The following is a 23,189-nucleotide window of genomic DNA, read 5'->3' as shown; positions in this document are numbered from 1 at the left end:
GTAGACCTTCAAGGGAAACAAAAAGGGACACCCATCAAGTACAGTGTGTACATAGAATTTAGAAGGCAGGTCAGTATCTATTAACCTCGTCCCGTGGCTCAATTGCTAAGAGAGAGCCGGCTGGGTGGACAACATTAGGTATGTATTGGTATTAATTGTAAGTATGTGAACAATATAGAACAGTTTAATAACTCAACTTTCCACTTTGTGTGTATAGTGTTCATGCTCCAGTAGATTACTGTCTAATACATGATGACTGAGATCGTGAGCTCCTGTAGAGGTCTCTTCATGCTAACTGAAGCCAGTGAAGTGTGAATATGCCTCTTCCTGTGTGACAGTTCAGTCTATGGGTGTGTGTGTGTCAATTTAGCAACAATTAAAACACTAAGACAATGATCTTGAAATCCTGAAAAAGGCTGGTTGAACAGTCAGTTGAGATGATGTGTTTCATAGGAAGGTGTTCTTTCCCGTGTGTCCCCTCCACTTACACAACTCACTAATTAATATCACCATTCATTGGGCAACAGAAGGATATTTTTACCACACACAGTGTTGTGTTATTACCACAGACAGTGGGCATTCGTTAAGTCTTTCAGAGAATTGTCAATACAATTCCTTGAAAGCAGAGAGAAAAATCCTGAAATAGCTGAAACTTAGGCTCATACACATTTATTTGTCTTGCTCTGAGTCACACCCAGTTCCTACCCATAATTTGTTCTGAATACAGCAGAGTAGTCAACTCATCCAGTTAGTTTCTGTGTATTGAAAACACTTAAGCATAGCATAACAGCATAACAGGTGCACCATACTGTATTAAACTAAGACTAAGACTATTTTTTGAATGTGGGAACGGCAGAAAATGCAATGCACATATACAATTCAATAAAAGGATATATTGAAAGAGGATAAATATGATTCAAGATATGAATCTATAATGAACATGTCTTTTATTGGTTGGTTGATTTATTTCTAGATGTATTTATGAATGTACAGTAATTTAAAGGACTTATTGTTGATATTTCTTAATTCCTTCATCTTTCTGGAAAAAAAATATTTTTATATATATATAAAAAAATACCCCAATCTTAATATATTTAAGTTCAGTCATTGGAAAAAACAAAGAAGAAAAACAAAATCCATAAAGATGTTGTGAAAATATTATATTGTGAATTTCAAGAAGTGAAACTGTTCTTCTGTAGAGCCATAGTTGTGTTAGTGATAGTAGACATTCTCTCTCTCTCTCTCTCTCTCTCTGTGTGTGTGTGTGTGTGTGTGTGTGTGTGTGTGTGTGTGTGTGTGTGTGTGTGTGTGTGTGTGTGTGTGTGTGTGTGTGTGTGTGTGTGTGTGTGTGTGTGTGTGTGTGTGTGTGTGTGTGTGTGTGTGTGTGTGTGTGTGGGTGGTGAACGCACATGAAAAATGGTAAGCTACTGTTCCACATTGTTTTTCATGAAGTCACTTTAAAACTCCCACAGATTTTCCTGGCTGTCAGACAGCAAACCAGGCGAGGGATAAAACATAACTATGAATTGGATGCTGTGGCAACAATGCATTGTCTCCATAAACCTCTGCCCTATTTAATCTTTGGTAAGTACTTTTCTCACTATTTTATGTTTGAAAATGTTACAGATTACAAATTTAAAAAATCTCCAACACCAATCATTCTGAAGAATACATCTATCGCATGGTGTATCCCATTGTCCATTCTCCAATTTACTGTATGCCAATGAGATTGTTGTAGTTTTAGCTAGGAAATTTAAACTGTTTTCTCATACTATACTATACTGAGTATACTGTATAACATTTTAAGTAGTCACTTGTTCCAGAAATGATGATGATCTTCAATTGTGTGTTTTGGCTAACTGTTGGCAGGGCTTGACATTAACTTTTTCGAAAGTTAAGAAGAATTGTTTTTTTTACTTTTCCAAAAGCTCAGTGTCTTGTAAATTGATATATTTTTTAAAAGTCTGTAACACCATGGGCCAAAAAAGGTGACTGAAAATGTTGTTGTATGTACCACTTTACAAAATAAAATGAATTACTATCATTGTTATTACCATACAGAGTCTCAGACAAAAATGCAGGCCTCTATGCATATTGGCTTCTTTGTATATTCAAGCCTGTCTCAAAATACAACACCGCCTCTTTAAGACATAAAAAGGCTTTTTACCTGACACATTTTTACAAGATAGTTGGTTTTCTCAGTGTTCAAACACATTTTGACAGATGTAATTCATGACTTTTCCATGACTTTGAACCACATTTCCCTGATAAATAATTGGCGGTGTCTTTGAAAAATGAAGCATTATGTGGTATTGACACTGGAAGGCTGCTGATCCAATGTACTATCTCCTGCCATTGTGCCTCCACAAAGTTAAATAACTGCACTGTTAGGCAACTGTTTAAACACATAAACACAAACCTCCATCTGGAGAGCTACTGGGTGTAACTTTAGCTCATTCAATGAATTCAGGGATTAAATGGCTCAAGTGGGCTACTTCAAAGCAAGGTAGCTACCTTACAAAGACATGTTTATCTATAACATAGTAAGACTAACATATTCATGTTTCAGTAGGGCTGTGACGATCATGGAATTTGGAGTAACCTTATTTTGTCATGTAAATGTGGTGCTGTAATAGTCTGAGTGCCAGCCTCTTTAGCTAACATTTCACTCTCTTTACTTTCTTTTTTTTAGCTTAAAATAAATAACTTTCTCGTTTATGAGATACAGTCAAGTTGTTTTGCATCATATCATATTGCTTTTTTGGTTGTTTGTTTTAGGTTTAATATAATCTTTCAATAATTCATAAAGTTCTACACACTTGTTTCTAACATGTAGCTCAGCATTCCTGAACAGTCTCCGACACCAATCTATCGCATGGTGTATCCCATCCTCCATTCTCCAATTTACTGTATGCCAATGAGGTTGTTGTAGTTTTAGCTAGGTCATTTGTACTGTCAGAATGTTGAACAAACTTCATTTCACCTTACTTTACCTGTACGCACCGATTTTGTCCCTATGTTGGAGGTCATCAGATAAAAAAATATCTACAGGGAAGCGTTTTTAACTCGACCTTCAGTATGCTGGTCTGTATATTCTTTTGTATTTCCGGTTTTTATTTTTACTCAATTCACATGTGACAAACACTTTCCGGTACCCCAAAAAGTCGGGCTAATAATACTTTCCTGTGGACATTTTCTCTCCACTTCCAAAAGGACCAACAGCATGGACAACTGGTAAAGTACTTTTAAATGTAATGTTATTCAACATTCTGGCTTTTGGAGACTATTGCCTCTTTTTTACAGTGACTTCTTTCAGACTGATATCATGGAGTAACCATGGCAACAGTCGGCTGTTTAGACAAATACAATTCATGACTTGACAATATTTTTTGAAATACACATTGCATAAAAAAGGCACACATTTCAAACATAAATTCTTGTTGGTCGTTAGAGATAATCACTTGAACATTTCAGTGGTGGAAAAAGTATCCAATTGTCATACTTGAGTGAAAGTAAAGATACCTTAATAGGAAATGACTCAAGTAAAAATGAAAGACACCCAGTAAAATACTACTTGAGTAAAAGTCTAAAAGTATTTGGTTTTGGATATACTTAAGTATCAAAAGTAAATATCATTGCGTAAATATACTTAAGTATCAAAATTAATTCCTTATATTAAGCAAACCAGAGGTCACATTTTTTTTAACGGATAGCCAGGGGCATACTCTAACACTCAGACATAATTTACAAACGAAACATGTGTGTTTAGTGAGTCCGCCAGATCAGAGGCAGTAGGGATGACTAGGGATGTTCTCTAGAGAAGTGTGTGAATTGTACCATTTAACTGTCCTGCTAAGAATTCAAAATGATATAGTAATTTTGGGTGTCGGGGAAAATGTATGGAGTAATTTTATTTTGGAATGTATTGAAGTAAAAGTCGTTAAAAAAAAGTTGTTAAAAAAATTGTCAAGTAAAGTACAGATACCCCCAAAAATGACTTAATTAGTACTTTAAAGTAATTTTACTGAAGCACTTTACACCCGTGGAACATTTCATACATTTAGAATTCCACTCCTTGCCACTCCTTGTCATTGCTGAAGAGACTGGCCTTTCAGCAATGTTAAAGTCAAGCTGGATTTACGGTGGAGCTCATTGGTTGTTGGAAATAACAAATATTTTCCATGACAACATATGGATCAACGTTTTATGGTTGGAATTGCAATATGTATTATTTAGTTAAAGAATTTAATGGTGCGCTACCAACTTTTGACAGACACAACATCCAGGACATATTCCTAGGCAGCCGGTGGAAAATATTTTTCCAGTTTATTTCCGGCTTCTCAGCATTAAATTTAGTTAAGGGCAAATTTGAAACCTTTGCAGCCTGAATGGAGAATGTTTTATGTCTGAACCAGTCGCCGGGTGACACGGGTGTATTACAGACTTGGCACATGATCAAGCCCAGACGATAGTGGAGATCCACAGCACCCATCCAAGCTAACACCAATAACGATAAACTGTAGGCTACATTTTATTTAACTAGGCAAGGCAGTTAAGAACAGATTCTTATTTTCAATGACAGCCTAGGAACAATGGGTTAATTGCCTTGTTCAGGGGGAAAGGACAGATTTTTACCTTGTCAGCTCAGGGATTCAATCTTGCAACCTTTCGGTTATTAGTCCAACGCTCTAACCACTAGACTACCTGCCGCCACATGACTATAACGTGTTGGTGAGCATCTACACTAGAGTACAGTTGATAATTTATCATCCTACAATCCAACACCTGTCAATCACCTGATCAACGGTCCCGTGTGGTTTCAGTTGGTAACGCATGGTGTTTGCAACGTTGTGGGTTAGATTCCCACGGGAGACCAGTATGCAAAAGTACAAAAGTAAGGCACTCTGGATAATAGCCTCTGCCAAGTGACTGAAATGTACTGCATCCTGCCTATTAATAGGGAAATAGTCAGTTGTCCAACTGAATGTTCTCAACTGAAATGTGTCCTCCGCATTTAACCCAACCCCTCTGAATCAAAGAGGGGCTGCCTTAATCAACACTCATGTCTTCGGCACCCAGGAAACAGTGGGTTAACTGCCTTGCTCAGGGGCAGAAGGACAGATTTGTACCTTGTCAGCTCGGGGATTTGATCCAGCAACCTCTGTTACTGGCCCAATGCTCTAACCACTAGGCTACCTGGGTGGTAACACAAGATCTTTCAGGGTGTATTCATTGTGACAGCTGCAAATAATACTTCAATGTACATGTAGGCCTAATTTTTTATTTATTTTATTTTAATTTTACTAGGCAAGTAAGTTAAGAACAAATTCTTATTTACAGTGATGGCCTAGGAACAGTGGGTTAACTGCCTGTTCAGGGGCAGAACAACAGATTAGTACCTTGTCAGCTTGGGGGTTTGAACTTGCAACCTTCCGGGTTAACTGCCTGTTCAGGGGCAGAACAACAGATTAGTACCTTGTCAGCTTGGGGGTTTGAACTTGCAACCTTCCGGTTACTTGTCCAACACTCTAACCACTAGGCTACCCTGCCGCCCCAAAATGCAACATAATATAGGAACTATTTACATGTCGTAATTCAACAACAAATGCAGTTTAGCCTGCACATCGTATACTCATTGCTCAAGAGGTTTGCAAATTATTTTCGTTTTTCTAATGGTTGTTGATTCCTTTGTGTCTTCTTTTTCACTGTGCTCATTTCTGTCTGTGCTATGCAACTAGGCCCATTTGCAGTGCAACAATGTTATCATAACTGGACAAAAATTATCCCACCAACACATTTTCTTTCCTCAACTTTCCCCGACAGTTAAAGCTGCAATATGTAACTTTTTGGACGACCCAACCAAATATACATAGATACAGTATGTGAGTTATAGCAAGTTGAATAAGTGGTAGATCTGTTATGATATGTGCTATTTCTATGCTTCCCATTCTTAAGTTTAGTTTTTTGTCTTACTTTCGGTTTTGTATACCAGATTCAAATGCTGAAAATAGAATATTTTTGGTTATTTAAAAGATATTTCACAGCAATTATGGTGCAATGATTCTCTAGTATACACAGTGTATAAAACATTAGAAACACTTTCCATGACATAGACCAGTGGTTCCCAACTCCGGTCCTAGAGTACCCCTAACAGTACATATTTTGTATTGTAGCCCCGGACAAGCTGATTCAACTTGTCAACTAATCATCAGGCCCTCAATGAGTGAATGAGGAATGTTTGTCCAGGACTACAACAAAAATGTGTTCTGTTGGAGGTACTGGAGGACTGGGGTTGAGAACCACTGACATAGATTGACCAGGTAAATCCAGGTGAAAGTTATGATCCCTTATTGATGGCACTTAGCAAATACACTTCAATCAGTGTAGATGAAGGGCAGGAGACAGGTTAAAGAAGGATTTTTAAGCTTTGAACATTGGCCAGCATCCCTGTGGAATGCTTTTGACACCTTGTAGAGTCCATGCCCGACAAATTGAGGGCAAAAGGGGGTCCAACTAAATATTAGGAAAGTGTTCCTAATGTTTTGTACACTCATTGTATATTGCTTGTTTTGTCACATAAACTGAAATGTTCTTTAGCTATTCCTGGTATTTTGCAAGAAGAGGAATGGCCTATTGAGGAGAGGCTTGCGTAGCCAATTGCCTATTTTGCATGTGAACAGCTGGGAGATATAAAGTAAATATTAGCTAGATATTAGGCCATTCATTAACTAAATATTAGGGCTATAGGCTAAATATTTACCTGTCCAAATGCAAGAAAAAAATAGCAGATCTGTGTGTTCCTCCAGGATGCGCTCTGTGGTACCCGGGTACACAAAGCTCCACTATTGATTGGGGCTAGGCCTACATTTTTAGACAAGAACATAACAACAACAGTGCAATGAGGAATGTATTTTTGTTATCAAATGAGTTCACAATTATTTTCTGTAAACTGCAGTGATGTAGATTAATTTGAATAACCACTCAAACATCCTGTTTTGTTTCATGTCAAAATAACAGCATACAGCCTAGACTTGATCGTGCAACTATTTGGAACAGTTTGGGTCTATTCTCGACAATTTAGAATGTCCAGAAAGGTACATATGTTGTAATTTGTCAAGATATGCCTACTTTAGGAAAATATGGTCTCCTCCTTTCCACGTATGTAGCCTATTTTACATTCAGCAAGCAAAATCTCTCCTCCAATAGGCTATCAGTAAAGAAAATACATTGAAATAAGCAGGGCTGGACTAGCACAGCTGGGGCCCAGGAGGACCTAACTCCAGGAGGCCTCCCCACTCCCAAAAGACAATCAAACTTATAGGCCTTATCATTGTAGCATACCATACACTATGTGCTCCCAGTCCCCGGGCAGTCAGCTCCAAAAGCTACTCTATTGATTTGATTTTTTACAATTACAACAAATTAGCTGTAAATCTTTTTGAAATTCTCACCTGCATGGCAAAATGTGTAGAATAGCATGAGATTAGCTCAAAAATGGCAAATGTTTCTCTCTGCCCCATGGCAATATGTGTTGAATTGCAAGAAATTATCCTTAAAAATGCAAAATACTGTCCGTTACCCCATCCCAAAAAATGATGGTTTGTTGGTGGTCCTGCGAAACTGCGGTACGCCACTGGGTTAGGGAAAGGAGTAGGGGTAGGGTTTGGGGTAGGGATGTCCCAAGGATCCCGGACAGCACTAACCCTTGGAGCATTGTAGGCTACACCTCACCAACATTCAACTACGAAGTGCAGAGACTGGGAGAAGAGTGCACTTTTTTGCGTGCTTTATTTAACTTGTCCATTCAGACAATTTACATTTATATTCTTCTTGTCCAACATTCTTTTTTTACCTGTCCCGGACAAGCATTAATGTTGAGCCCTGGTGCTGTCTCTCTTTGTTTAGGTGTTCTCTTTGGATATTTTATCCCACTCTCTTCCCTTCTCCAAGTTTCTCCAGGTACGTTTCAACTATCCTTTCCAGACAAAACAGTTTAAAACAACAGAATTGCAGTGCTCGCTTCCTACAAAAGTTCTCAACCAATTAGGGTTTGGTAATAGGAAAACATCTGCTATTACATGTAATATATACTGTATGTCCAGTGGTCTTTTTTGATGGCGGCAAAAGTAAGACATGTTTTAATTGACCCATCACCCCCTTGCATGTGTTATGCAACAAAGCTGATCTTATTTTAGGCATCAGAGTTGGCACCCAGAGGATATGGCTACAGTAACAGCACTACACAATTTATATGGTATTGCTGTAACAATTAGACCATTTCCTTCTGTGCCACGTAGTTATAGCACCACTCTGCACAACATAATAAACCATTTAAAAGTTTGTCATTTACATTTTCACATTCAGTATGTGAGATTTATTTTACAAAGTATTTCTGTTGTAACATCATGAAATGTTTATTATGTTAGGATACATGATGTATTGACAATAGTGTACATTTCAGTGACCTGTGGGTGCAAGAACATCTCTTCATGTTATAGACACTGTGTCACATCCCAAGGTAATGGCACAACTATTCCAAAAACCAAGTTGTGGTTCAGTTGCAGTTGATGAGGTTGATGAAATGTTATTATAATAAAATATAATCCATTTGCTCTTTTGAACCTTTCCTTTCAGAGGGAGTCAGTAAATTAGATTGTTTTGGTCAACATCTGAGCTTTAGTAGGATCGGCTGGAAATGTGTGTGGACACCTATAAAAAACCAAACACAAAGATACACACTCTGTATAGAACAGTAAGTAGTGTAGAACACAAGGCTAATTTAATGTATCTCTGAGGTTATATAATTTGATTGTTTGCATTTAGGGTGCTCTGTAGACTGAAGACGAGAGATCTTTTTTTAAATCAAATGAATTAACTACTAAATAATATTCAATTTGATATTCTTCACAGGAAAACATACAGCAAAATGTATGCAAACATATTGGAGACGTCTCAGACTATTCGTCTGTCCAAAATGTTGAACATGACAGCTCATGTATTTGACAAGAGTGATTTGAAGAGCTGCACAGAGACTGTTTTCAGAGGTTCACCTCAACAATTGGGTATGTTTATATTAATTACCTCCAGCATGCATCACTTCCCTTCCATTATGTGATAGTAGTGCAGCCTATGGGTTTACAGCAACCAGAATATGTGATATGACCAGTCCTTCCTCTATATTGTTACATACAACATCTAAACTCAGCAAAAAAACAAACGTCCGCTCGCTGTCAACTGCGTTTATTTTCAGCAAACTTAACATGTGTAAATATTTGTATGAACAAAACAAGATTCAAAAACTGAGACATAAACTGAACAATATCCACAGACATGTGACTAACAGAAATGGAATAATGTGTCCCTGAACAAAGGAGGGGTCAAAATCAAAAGTCACAGTCGGTATCTGGTGTGGCCACCAGCTGCATAAAGTACGGCAGTGCATCTCCTCCTCATTAACTGCACCAGTTCTTGCTGTGAGATGTTATCCCACTCTTCCTCCAAGGCACCTGCAAGTTCCCAGACATTTCTGGGGGAAGTGACCCTAGCCCTCACCCTCCGATCCAACACGTCCCAGATGTGCTCAATGGAATTGAGATCCGGGCTCCTCGCTGGCCATGGCAGAACACTGACATTCCTGTCTTGCAGGAAATCACGCACAGAACGAGCAGTCTGGCTGGTGGCATTGTCATGCTGGAGGGTCATGTCAGGATGAGCGTAGGAAGGGTACCACATGAGGGAGAAGGATGTCTTCCCTGTAACGCATAGCGCTGAGATTGCCTGCAATGACAAGCTCAGTCCAATGATGCTGTGACACACCGCCCCAGACCATGACGGACCCTCCATCTCCAAATCGGTCTCGCTCCAGAGTACAGTCCTCGGTGTAATGCTCATTCCTTAGACGATAAATGCAAATCCGACCATCACCCCTGGTGAGACAAAACCGCGACTCGTCAGTGAAGAGCACTTTTTGCCAATCCTGTCTAGTCCAGCGATGGTGGGTTTGTGCCCATAGGCAACGTTGTTGCTGGTGATGTCTGGTGAGGACCTGCCTTCAAGCCCTCAGTCCAGCCTATCTCAGTCTATTGCAGACAGTCTGAGCACTGATGGAGGAATTGTGCATTCCTGGTGTAACTCGGGCAGTTGTTGATGCCATCCTGTACCTGTCCCACAGGTGTGATGTTCGGATGTACCGATCCTGTGCAGTTACACGTGTTACACGTGGTCTGCCACTGCGAGGACAATCAGCCGTCATTCCTGTCTCCCTGTAGCACTGTCTTAGGTGTCTCACAGACATTGGAACTTATTGCCCTGGCCACATCTGCAGTCCTCATGCCTCCTTGCAGCATGCCTAGGGCACGTTCACGCAGAAGAGCAGGGACCCTCGGCATCTTTCTTTTGGTGTTTTTCAGAGTCAGTATAAAGGCCTCTTTAGTGTCCTACGTTTTAGTAACTGTGACCTTAATTGCCTACCGTCTGTAAGCTGTTAGTGTCCATTCCACAGGTGCATGTTCATTAATTGTTTATGGTTCATTGAACAAGCATGGGAAGCAGTGTTAAAACCTTTTACCACGAAGATCTGTGAAGTTATTTGGATTTTTTACAAATTATCTTTGAAAGACAGTTTCTTTTTTTGCTGAGTTTAGTATAACGGTATTACAATGATAATTAATCACATAGCCTATCTTAAAAATTGCAGTACGATGCGGCCCCCCATCTAATGTACACTTGAATCGACATTCAAGACAGCTGGATATCCAGGCCTCCTGGAGGAAGGAGGAGACCAAATATATCCCTCTTTACTCTGTGAGATACAAGGAGCTGAACAGCCCGCAATGGAAAGAGGTGGGATTCAAAAGTCAGATATGAAATGTACTGCCTACAGCTCATATAGAGCTAGATTATAGAACTAAAACAAGCTGGCATAAATAGTGAAACTCTTGGGGCCGGTTTCCCGGACACTAGTTCCGGACACAGATTAAGGTTAGTCAATGGAGAAGCTCCATTGAAAGTACTTTTTAGTCTAAGGTTAGGCTTAATCTGTGTCAGGAAAACCAGCCCTAGTAGTCCAAGACTGGAAAAGACCAATGCAGAATCCTTAGAGAAATAAGTTATACAGATCTAACCTCTCATTTATGTTCTCTATAGCCACCAGTGCAATCCAAGGATAGAAATAGGTGCACTGTGGGTAATCTTAACTCCTCACTGTCCTATGAGGTGCAGATAGAGTGTGTGGCCAACAACAAATGTACCCAGTGCCCCTGGAGCAAGGTTTTCACAGTCCCACCCGGTGAGTTGACCTTTTACCTAAAACTAAAATCTGGGATCCAGAAATCTGTTCAATGGTCTTACCAAAATAGGCTTAATCAATTGTCCACTCTACTGATTTATAACATGAAATAAGCTAAATATGTGTCCATTTATTTTCTTCTGTTTTCTAAGAACTTACTGATACGCCTGTCATTGAGATGGTAAAAGATAGTCCACAAACCAAAGGGAGGAGATTAGTGATCATAAAATGGAAGGTAATTAATTTCCCCATGAGTAACTTAACCTTACAATATGAACATTTCAAATACAAATGTGAAAACAGTAAGTTTGTGACAAAGTGAACATTTTTAATAGAATGTGAAAATAGTATGTTTGAGTAAACTGATGTAGGTATACATTTATCAAAGTGAATATTTTATCGCACTCCACTATAAACTGAGCATACAAAACATTAAGAACACCCGCTCTGGGCCTCCCGAGTGGTGCAGTGGTCTAAGGCAATGCTAGCTGTGCCACTACAGATCCTGGTTTGAGTCCAGGCTCTGCCGCAGCCGGCCGCGACCAGGAGACCCATGAGGCGGGGCACAATTGGCCCAGCGTCGTCCGGGTTAGGGGAGGCTTTGGCAGGCTGAGATGTCCTTGTCCCATCGCGCTTTAGTGAACCCTGTGATGGGCTGGGCGCATGCACGTTGACACGGTTGCCAGGTGTACGGCATTTCCTCCGACACATTGATGTGGCTGGCTTCCAGGTTAAGCGGGCATTGTGTCAAGAAGCAGTGTGGCTTGGCTGGGTCGTGTTTCGGAGGATGCACGGCTCTCGACCTTCATCTCTCGCGACTCCGTATGGGTTTTGCAGCGATGAGACAAGACTGTAACTACCAATTGGATACCACAAAATGAGGGAGAAAAAGTGGTATAAAAATGAAAAAGAACACCCACTCTTTCCATGACAGCCTGACCAGGTGAATCCAGATGAAAGCTATGATCCCTTATTGATGTCACTTGTTAAGTCCACTTCAAATCAGTGTAGATGACGGGGACAGGTTAAAGAAGGATTTTTAAGCTTTGAGACAATTGAGACATGGATTGTGTACAGTATGTGTGCCATTCGGAAGATGAATGGGCAAGACAAGAATAGAAGTGCCTTTCAAACAGGGTATGGTAGTGGTGTCAGGCGCACCTACATACGTTCCCTGTGTATATCAAAAATGGTCCACCGCCCAAAGGACTTCCAGCAAACTTGACAACTGTGGGAAGCATTGGAGTCAACATGGGCCAGCATCTCTGTGGCACACTTGACACCTTGTAGAGTTCATGCCCCAACGAATTGAGGCACATCCTGGTGTTGCTGTAATACGTATTGTATAAAGTTTGATCCTACCATTGTCCTGTAGTTTGCAGCCAGTGAGTTAGCGGAGGGCTACAGTGTTTCCGTGGGGAAAGCCTCAGGAGAGGACCCTATTGAGACCTTCAACACCAGCAGGCACCTACTCATAGTGACCCTGTCTCACTCAGCCTACTACCTCAAAATCACAGCTCTCAACGGGGCTGGGACCTCACCTGCAGCACAGAGCACTATATGGCCACTGGACGACAAAGGTAGAAACACCTATCAACTGTTATGTTATCCTCCAATATAGGAATCAGACTCTGGCCGTCAGAATGTATTCACTATTTTGCTTGAGCAGTATTATGAGTAAGTTATGTTGTTGTATTAGAAATGCTTTACTAGTTGCTCTCCTGTGTAACAGCATGGTATCAGTCTGTTGAAATGGATGTCTGACATCTCTCAGATGCAGGAGAAAGGACTATGAAGTGTTGTTTGGTTTCTCTCTACAGACTTATATGGGAAGCTGAATCTGACATTCAATGGCAACACGTCCTTCACTGTCTTCTGGGTGGATGACCTGATCAAAACCTACTCCTGCTTCTCAGTGGAGTGGTGGACGAGAGGAATCAAAGCTGCTCACAAGTCCTTCTATGAGGATGAGAACAATTATGAAGTCATACCATTGCGCGGTAAGGTACATACATCACTCTTTTGTGAGATGAGAACAACAGAGGATTCACATATTTGGATTGATACATCATATTATTATGACCAGTACTTTCAGTTTGCCTTGATGAAAGACGTTTCCCCATTTAAAACCACTCTTGTTGTTGTATGAACTAAAGAGCCATTGGAGCTGTATAAGAGGTATACCTTTACTCTGCACACGAGGCCAGACAAAGAGCCCTGCAACCTGAAGTTCATCAACAACAGCGAGAGCACCTACGGGAGCATCCAGTCCTACTTCACTGAAGGATGTGAGTCTGAAATACATATTTTAAATGTACAGTGCCTTCAGGAAGTATTCAGACCCCTTGATTTTTTTCACAATTTGTTAGGTTACAGCCTTACTTTAAAATGGATTAAATACCATTTTTTTCTCAGCAAATCGACACACAATACTCCACAATGACAAAGCAAAAAACAAGTTTTTAGATTTCTTTGCAAATGTATAAAACATTTCAAAAACATAAATACCTTATTTACATACAATACCAGTCAAACGTTTGGACACACCTTCTCATTCAAGGGTTATATTTTTTATTTTTTTTACTATTTTCTACATTGTGTAATAATAGTGAAGACATCAACTATGAAATAACACATGGAATTATGTAGTAACTAAAAGTGTTAAATCAAAATGTTATTTGAGATTCTTCAAAGTAGTCACCCTTTGCCTTGATGACGGCTCTGCACACTATTGGCACTCTCTCAACCAGCTTCACCTGGAATGCTTTTCCAACAGTCTTGAAGGAGTTCCCACATATGCTGAGCACATGTGGGCTGCTTTTCCTTCAATCTGCGGGCTAACTCATCCCAAACCATCTCAATTGGGTTGAGATCGGGTGATTATGGAAGTCAGGTCATCTGATGCCGCACTCCATCACTCTCCTCCTCGGTAAAATAGCCCTTACACAACCTGGGATGTGTGTTTTGAGTCATTAAGCACTTAACTGCTAGTTAAGGGCTTGTAAGTAAGGTCTACACACGGTAAGGTCTACATATGTATTTGGTGCATGTGATGTGACAAATAAAATTTGATTAGTCCCGTTGTAAAATGCTAGTCACACTAAGCGCAAACCAGATGGGATGACGTATCGCTGCAAAATTCTGTGGTAGCCATGCTGGTTAAGTTTCCTTGAATTGTAAATAAATCACTGACAGTGTCACCAGCAAAGCACCCCCACACCTCCTCCATGCATCAGGGTGGGAATTACACATGCGGAGGTCATCCGTTCACCTACTCTGCGTCTCACAAAGACATGGGGATTGGAACCAAAAATCTCAAATTTTCACTCATCAGACCAAAAGATAGATTTCCACTGGTCTAATGTCCATTGCTTGTGTTTCTTGGTTGAAGCAAGTCTCTTCTTATTTTTGGTGTCCATTAGTAGTGGTTTCTTTGCAGCAAATCGCCCATGAAGGCCTGATTCACGCAGTCTACTCTGCACACTTGATGTTGAGATGTATGTTACTTGACCTTTGTGAATCATTTATTTGGGCTGCAATCTGAGGAGCAGTTAACTCTGATGAATTTATCCTCTGCAGCAGAGGTAACTCTGGGTCTTCCTTTCATGTGGCGGTCCTGAAAGTAATGATGGACTGTTGTTTCTCTTTGCTTATTTGAGCTGTTCTTGTCATAATAGGGACTTGGTCTTTTACCAAATTTTCCTATTTTCGGTATACCACCCCTACCTTGTCACAACACAACTAATTGGCTCAAACTCATTAAGGAAAGAAATTCCATAAACTAACTTTTAACAAAGCACACCTGTTAATTGAAATGCATTCCAGGTGACTACCTAATGAAGCAGGCTGAGAGAATGCCAAGAGTGTGCAAAGCTGTCATCAAGGCTAAGGGTGGCTACTTTGAAGAATCTCATCTATTTTCATTTTAACACTTTTTTGGTAACTAAATGATTCCATATGTGCTAATTCATACTTTTGACATCTTCACTATTATTCAACGACGTAGAAAATAGTACAAATAAATAAAAACCCTTGAATGAGTATGTGTGTCCAAAATGTTGACCGGTACTGTAAGTATTTAGGCCCTTTGCTATGAAATTCGAAATTGAGCTCAGGTGGATCCTGTTTCCATTGATCATCCTTGAGATGTTTCTGCAACTTGAGTGGAGTTCACCAGTGGTAAATTCAATTGATTGGACATGATTTGGAAAGGCACATGCCTGTCTATATAAGGTCTCACAGTTGACAGTGCATGTCAGAGCATAAACCAAGCCATGAGGTCAACGGAATTGCCTATTGAGCTCTGAGACAGGATTGTGTCGAGGCACAGCTCTGTGGAAGGGTGCCAACACATTTTTTAAAGCATTGAATGTCCCCAAGAAGACAGTGGCCTCCATCATTCTTAAATGGAAGAAGTTAGGAATCACCAAGACTCTTCCAAAAGCTGGCCGCCTGGCCAAACTGAGCAATCAGGGGAGAAGGGGCCTCGGTCAAGGAGGTGACCAAGAACCTGATGGTCACTCTGAAAGAGCTCTAGAGTTCTTCTGTGGAGAAGGGATACCCTCCAGAAGGACAACCATCTCTGCAGCACTCCACCAATCAGGCCTTTATGGTAGAGTGGCCAGACAGAAGCTACTCCTCAGTAGAAAGCACATCACAGCCCACTTGGAGTTCGCCAAAAGGGACCCAAAGACCATGAGAAACAAGATTCTCTGGTCTGATGAAACCAAGATTTAACTCTTTGGCCTGAATGCAAAGCATTATATCTGTAGGAAACCTGGCACCATCCCTACGGTGAAGCATGGTGGAGGCAGCATCATGCTGTGGGGATGTTTTCCAGCGGCAGGGACTGGGAGACTGGTCAGGATTGAGGCAAAGATGAACAGAGCAAAGTACAGAGAGATCCTTGATGAAAACCTGCTCCAGAGCACTCAGGACCTCAGACTGGGGTGACGGTTCCTATTACAACGTCATTTACGGTTTCTATGCCTTTTAGTTTTCCACCTTATCTGTGAATTCTGAAAAGCTATCCAAGGGTTGTTCCATAAGTTTTTTTTTTAGGAAGTAATATTGTTTTTTGTAGAATCCGTTACATTTTTTCCCATGGAGTTATAGTGTTCTTAACTACGAAGATAATGTTCTTAGCTCCATCTTTTGAAAACAGACACATGAAAAGATTCTGGTGGTGAGCATGCACATCTTCAATATGTACCCATTGTTCCTCTTTAGTGCATTTAACTATATGTCCCAAGTAAATCCTAGGGTGGCGAGTTGTACAAATCCGAAGGTTTAAACCACCCTCAGATTTAGGGACATCAAATCAACATCTGATCATCACACAAACACATATCATAAGCAAAGACATAGGGAACTACTTAATGTACTTACTAGCTTGTTACAGTGTACATAGAGTACCTGCATGTCCCAATCAACCAACCACCCATACATCAATTATTCATAAATGCATTGTGATTATATTCAGTGTATTTTCCTCTCAGCCCCAATTAGTGCCCCAGGGAACATCAGCAGCAGTAATGTTACCCAGAGCTCCATGGTGCTGGAGTGGACATCAGTCCCCGTGAAGGACACCAGAGGTTTCCTGCTGGGCTACATCCTCCACTACACAAAGAGCCCGGATGACAGGATAGACGTTGAAAAAAGTAAGATTGATTAATTTGATGTTCACAAAAAGGTGGCAATTGAGACTTGCAGTGAGTGAGTATTCACAGAATTAGAGCAAAGTAAAGTGCAGTGTGTAGACTGTTTTATAGTTTGGCTAATATCCGCATTCGGAAAGTATTCAGACACCTTCACTTTTTCCACATTTTGTTACGTTAGAGTCTTCTTTCTAAAATGGATTAAATAAAATAATTTATTAAATCCACACACAATACCCCAAAATGACGAAGCAAAAACAGGCTTAGAAACTTTAGCGAATGTAAAAATAAAAACGAAATTACATTTTACATAAGTATTCAGACCCTTTACTCAGTACTTTGTTGAAGCACCTTTGACAGCGATTACAGCCTCGAGTCTTCTTGGGTATGACGCCACAAGCTTGGCACACCTGTATTGGGGAGTTTCTCCCATTCTTCTCTGCAGATCCTCTCAAAATCTGTCAGGTAGGATCGGGAGTGTCACTGCACAGCTATTTTCAAGTCTCTCAAGAGATGTTCGATCAGGTTCAAGTACGGGCTCTGGCTGGTGCCACTCAAGGACATTGAGACTTGACCCAAAGCCACTCCTGCGTTGTCTTGTCTGTGTGCTTAGAGTCGTTGTCCTGTTGGAAGGTGAACTGGAACCTAGACCCACAGTCTGAGGTCTAGAGCGATCTGGAGCAGGTTTTCATCAAGGATCGTTCTGTACTTTGCTCCATTCATCTTTCCCTCGATCCTGACTAGTCTCCCAGTCCCTGCCGTTGAAAAACATCCCCACAGCATGCTGCTGCCTCCACAATGCTTCACTGTAGGGATGGTATCGGCCAGGTGATCAGCGATGCCTGGTTTTCCCCAGACGTTAAGCTTGGCATTCAGGCCAAAGAGTTCAATCTTGGTTTCATCAGACCAGAGAATCTTGTTTCTCATGGTCTTGAGAGTCCTTTAGGTGCCTTTTGGCAAACTCCAAGTGGGCTGTCGTGTATTTTACTGAAAAATGGCTTCCGTCTGGTCACTCTACCATAATGGCCTGATTGGTGGAGTGCTGCAGAGATGGTTGTCCTCCTGGAAGGTTCTCCTGTCTCCACAGAGAAACTCTGGAGCTCTGTCAGGGTGACCATCAGGTTCTTGGTCACCTCCCTAACCAAGGCCCTTCTCCCCTGATTGCTCAGTTTGGCTGCATGGCCAGCTCTAGGAAGAGTCTTGGTGGTTACAAACTTATTCCATTTAAGAATGATTCCTCTTACATCTATGGGGGCGCTATTTCATTATTGGATAAAAAACGTGCCCGTTTTAAGCGCAATATTTTGTCACAAAAAGATGCTTGACTATGCATATAATTGACAGCTTCGGAAAGAAAACACTCTGACGTTTCCAAAACTGCAAAGATATTGTCTGTGAGTGCCCCAGAACTGATGCTACAGGCGAAACGAAGATGAAACTTCAAACAGGAAATGAGCAGGATTTTTGAGGCTTTGTTTTTCATTGTCTCCTTATATGGCTGTGAATGCGCAAGGAATGAGCCTGCCCAATCTATCGTTTCCCCAAGGTGTCTGCAGCATTGTGACGTATTTGTAGGCATATCATTGGAAGATTGACCATAAGAGACTACATTTGCCAGGTGTCCTACGTCGAAATTGGTGCATCATCTTCAGCTGCAAGTCTTTTTCCAAGGAATTCAGAGGAGAAAGTAGACATCCACGAACGATATATCAATGAAGAGATATGTGAAAAACACCTTGAGGATTGATTCTAAACAGCGTTTGCCGTGTTTCAGTCGATATTATGGAGTTAATTTGGAAAAAAGTTCGCCGTTTTGATGACTGAATTTTCGTTTTTTTTGGGTACCCAAACGTGATGTACAAAACGGAGCGCTTTCTCCTACACAAAGAATCTTTCAGGAAAAACTGAACATTTGCTATGTAACTGAGAGTCTCCTCATTGAAAACATCTGAAGTTCTTCAAAGGTAAATGATTTTATATGAATCCTTTTCTGGTTTTTGTGCAAATGTTGCCCGCTAAATGCTACGCTAAATGCTACGCTAGCTATCAATACTCTTACACAAATGCTTGTTTTGCTATGGTTCAAAAGCATATTTTGAAAATCTGAGATGACAGTGTTGTTAAGAAGAGGCTAAGCTTGAGAGATAGCATATTTATTTCACTTCATTTGTGATTTTCATAAATAGTTAACGTTACGTTATGCTAATGAGCTTGAGGCTATAACTGGATACAGGTTTTTTTCATAGCCAAACGTGAACAAAATGGAGCGATTTGTCCTACACAAATAATATTTTTTGAAAAACTGAACATTTGCTATCTAACTGAGAGTCTCCTCATTGAAAACATCTGAAGTTCTTCAAAGGTAAATGATTTTATTTGAATGGTTTCCTTGTTTTTGTGAAAATGTTGCTGGCTGAATTCTAGGCTTATAGCTATGCTAGCTATCAACACTCTTACACAAATGCTTGTTTAGCTATGGTTGAAAAACATTTTGAAAATCTGAGATGAGTGTTGTTAAAAGTCTAAGCTTGAGAGCAAATATATTTATTTCATTTCATTTGCGATTTTCATGAATAGTTAACGTTGCTAATGAGCTTGAGGCTATAAATAGTATCCCGGGATTGCTCGACGCAAGAAGTTTTTAACTTCCTGCACACTATCAGATATTTTTACTACCATGTCTAGTTCCCAAAAGGCTCAAGCCTCAACTTCCTTAAAATTATTATTGTGGTCTTACTACTATTTATTCGGATGCTTCAGTGACTTTGACTATTGTTCTTGCTGTAACAGACGTCACTGTGGATGCTGGTTCAACCAGCTACGAGTTGGTGGACCTACAAAGCAATACTGTGTACCAAGTCCAGCTGTCTGCCTTCACTGCTGCAGGAATGGGAGTGAGAAGCTCAGCTGTATACTTCAAAACCAAGTCAACAGGTTTGCGTGTTGATCTTTCAATGGTTGTATTGTAATCTCTGATATCCCACATTTGGAATGCCATTTTGTATTAATTTAAAGGACCTGTGCTGCCTGCTTTCCCTCCCCAGTATCCCTGTCTATTGGTGGTATGATAGCAGGGGTCGTTATTGGAGCAACTTTACTCTTACTTGTGGTTAATCTCGGCTCTTTGTTGTTAAAAAGGTACGGTCGTCATGTTTTTAAGTCAAAGGTGTATTCTTGTTAGTGTTGTTCTATTAAATGTTGCCCAGTGAATTCAAGTAATGTAAACTTTCAAATATTACATGGTCATTTGTTATACATTCAGAGCAAAGAGACTACTTTGGCCAAGTATCCCTAATCCTGGTAGCAGCAATGCCATCCAGAAAATAGATGGGGTCTGTGAGCTGGTAAGAAAATTGTGATGCATGACAGATTTATTGCATTTATGTCTAAGATCATGCCATGTTGCTGTTAGATTTTTCCCTCTGGAACAATAAAGATTGATTGATTCTCATAGGAACTCCTGGAGCCCATCAACAGAGAGAAGTTAGAGGAAGAGGAGGGGGACGCCAACAGTCTGCACATTGTTGACAGTAGAGAAGAAACGTCTCCCGTTAGCAACCTCCATAGCAACACCGACTCAGGTCTACACCTCAACACAGAAAACAAGGAGAATCAAGGGCCTTCAAAGACAACCGCAGACTCTGCCGAGCCCACTAAAGTAGACCCTCAAATCAACGTGGGCTTGTGCCGAAGAAACACAGCCACAGACAGTAGCGCTCAAGATTCCACTTCTGACACCATTAAATCTACCACAGACACAAGACAGACAGACCCTGTCCCCATTAGTGCGGTGGCCCACCAGTGCCAGCAGTTGTCCTTTATGAGTGATTACACGACCATGGAACTCTTCCAACAGGCTATGACACAATGTGTTCCAGCCACTATAACATTGGAACCCCATGGCCAGTCAGAGTATACAGACTCACCCCTGACCAGACCAGAGTCAGATTACATACACCAGTCCCTCTATGACACTGTCCTTCACCTGTCCCAAGGCAGCACAAGTCCAACTGAGGTGTATTACACAGTTATTTGAGAATGTTTACTGTAGATTCTAGAATCTGCCTTTCTCACAGATGCTGTGGAACAATTCTCTGGCCTTTCATCTATGTAAAAAAAAACAGCTGCTGCCATCAGTGTCACCCTGTTGACTAGCCTACTTATAGTTCTGGACATTATTGGATCGTCATAACTCTGGAATGAGAAACCTTTCAATGACATACAGGAACTTAAAGCTGTTATCCTATCAATACGTGTATTGAGGGATTCTTTGAGGAGCAGAAATTTCCCAATCGTTTTTGGTGTTGTGGTTTTTAATAAAATCATGAATCAGAGACAATTTTATTCTCAGTTTATGTAAACTGACAGACGGTCCATATTTTTGATGTTGGACAGGTTCACTAACAAAGACATCAATATAATCTATAGCAGGCTTTTACCCCATGTTTCATATGGATTTGGTAATGGATTAAACAAATACCATCACATGGCTTTACAAGTAGAGTTGAGACTTATTTGACGCAAAGTCTCTTTATTGGATTTCTTTTGTTTAGGATAGTCTGAAATATAGCAGGTACTTGTCAAAAGGTACAGTTTCAGGACGAACATACAAAATAGAGAGAAAACATTGAAGCATTGTTTGCGATATCCTCTTTCATAATTTTCACACATTAGTTGCCAACATCTTTAACAAGTACATAAGAGTGAGCCAACACCTTTTTGTACACATGTTCTCTACAGTGTGTGTGTGTGTGTGTGTGTGTGTATATGTTTGTGTGTGATATATAAAACACACAATGCCTCCAGAAAGTATTCAGTCCTCTTGACTTTCTTCACATTTTGTTACATTACAGACTTATTCTAAAATTGATTAAATAAAACAATTCCTCAGCAATCTACACACAATACCCCAAAATGACAAAACGAACAGGTTTTTAGAAATGTTTTCAAATTGACATAAGTATTCAGACCCTTTGTTACGAGACTCAAAATTGAGCTCAGATGCATCCTGTTTGCCTTGATCATCCTTCAGATGTTTCTACAAGTTGGAGTCCACCCATGATAAATTCAACGAGTTGGACATGATTTGGAAAGTCAAACCTGTCTATATAGAAAAGTCCCACAGTTGATAGTGCATGTCATAGGAAAGACCAAGCCATAAGGTCGAAGGAATTGTCCGTAGAGCTCCGAGACAGGACTAAGACGAGGCACAGATCTGGGGAAAGGCACCAACATTTTTTTGCCGCATTGAAGGTCCCCAAGAACAGTGGCTGGCCTCCATCATTCTTAAAATGGTAGAAGTTTGGACCTGGCCGCCCAGCCAAACTGAGCAATCAGGGGAGAAAGGCCTTGGTCAAGGAGGTGACTAAGAACCCGATGGTCACTCTGACAGAGCTCCACAGTTCCTCTGTGGAGATAGGAGAACCTTCCACAAAGACGAACATCTCTGCAGCACTCCACCAATCAGGCCTTTATGGTAGAGTGGCCAGACGGAACCTACTCCTCAGTAAAAGGTCCGACAGCCCACTTGGAGTTTGCCAAAAGGCACCTAAAGGACTCAAGACCATGAGAATCAAGATTCTCTAGTCTGATGAAACCAGGATTGAACTCTTTGGCCTGAATGCCAAGCTTCACATCTGGAGGAAAACTAACACCATCCCTACGATGAAGCATGGTGGTGGCAGCATCATACTGTGTGGATGTTTTTCAGAGGCAGCGAGACTAGTCAGGATCGAGGCAAAGCTGAACAGAGCGATCCTTGATGAAAAGTGCTGTGGAGCAAGTTAAGACCTCAGACTGGTGCAAAGGTTCACCTTCCAACAGGACAATGACCCTAAGCACACAGCCAAGACAACACAGGAGGGACAAGTCTCTGAATGTCCCTGAGAGGTCTAGCCAGAGCCCGAACCTGATCGAATATCTCTGGAGAGACCTGAAAATAGCTGTGCAGCAACGCTCCCCATCCAACCTGACATAGCTTGAGAGGATCTGCAGAGAAGAATGGGAGAAACGCACCAATACAGGTGTGCCACGCTTGGGGGACGTCATACCCAAGAAGACTCGAGGCTGTAATCACTGCCAAAGGTGCTTCAACAAAGTACTGCATAAAGGGTCTAAATACTTACGTAAAAGTGATTTCACTTTAAATTATAAATTAGCAACATTTTCTAAAAAAAATTTGCACTGTCATTATGGGATATTGTGGGTAGATTGCTGAGGAAAAAAAATCGTATTTATTACATTTT

At 40.7% G+C, this 23,189-nt stretch overlaps 1 protein-coding gene across 1 annotated transcript; it reads left to right on the top strand.

Moving 5' to 3' along the window:
• Positions 1–1,463: 1,463 nt before the first annotated feature.
• Positions 1,464–23,027, top strand: LOC135518062 (interleukin-31 receptor subunit alpha-like). Its single transcript, XM_064942910.1, has 16 exons — positions 1,464–1,584; positions 7,906–7,959; positions 8,462–8,518; positions 8,635–8,752; positions 8,911–9,062; positions 10,697–10,842; positions 11,146–11,287; positions 11,440–11,522; positions 12,663–12,867; positions 13,108–13,287; positions 13,444–13,575; positions 16,786–16,947; positions 19,735–19,878; positions 19,989–20,082; positions 20,207–20,288; positions 20,399–23,027. Exons 1-16 carry the CDS (start codon positions 1,545–1,547, stop codon positions 20,978–20,980), a joined length of 2,373 nt encoding a protein of 790 aa, XP_064798982.1. The 5' UTR covers positions 1,464–1,544; the 3' UTR covers positions 20,981–23,027.
• Positions 23,028–23,189: the final 162 nt, after the last annotated feature.

This window comes from Oncorhynchus masou, chromosome 28, assembly GCF_036934945.1.
Source record: "Oncorhynchus masou masou isolate Uvic2021 chromosome 28, UVic_Omas_1.1, whole genome shotgun sequence".
NCBI lineage: Eukaryota > Metazoa > Chordata > Actinopteri > Salmoniformes > Salmonidae > Oncorhynchus > Oncorhynchus masou.
Note: the sequence above shows the minus strand (reverse complement) of the source record. Positions and strands in the feature narration are given on the sequence as shown.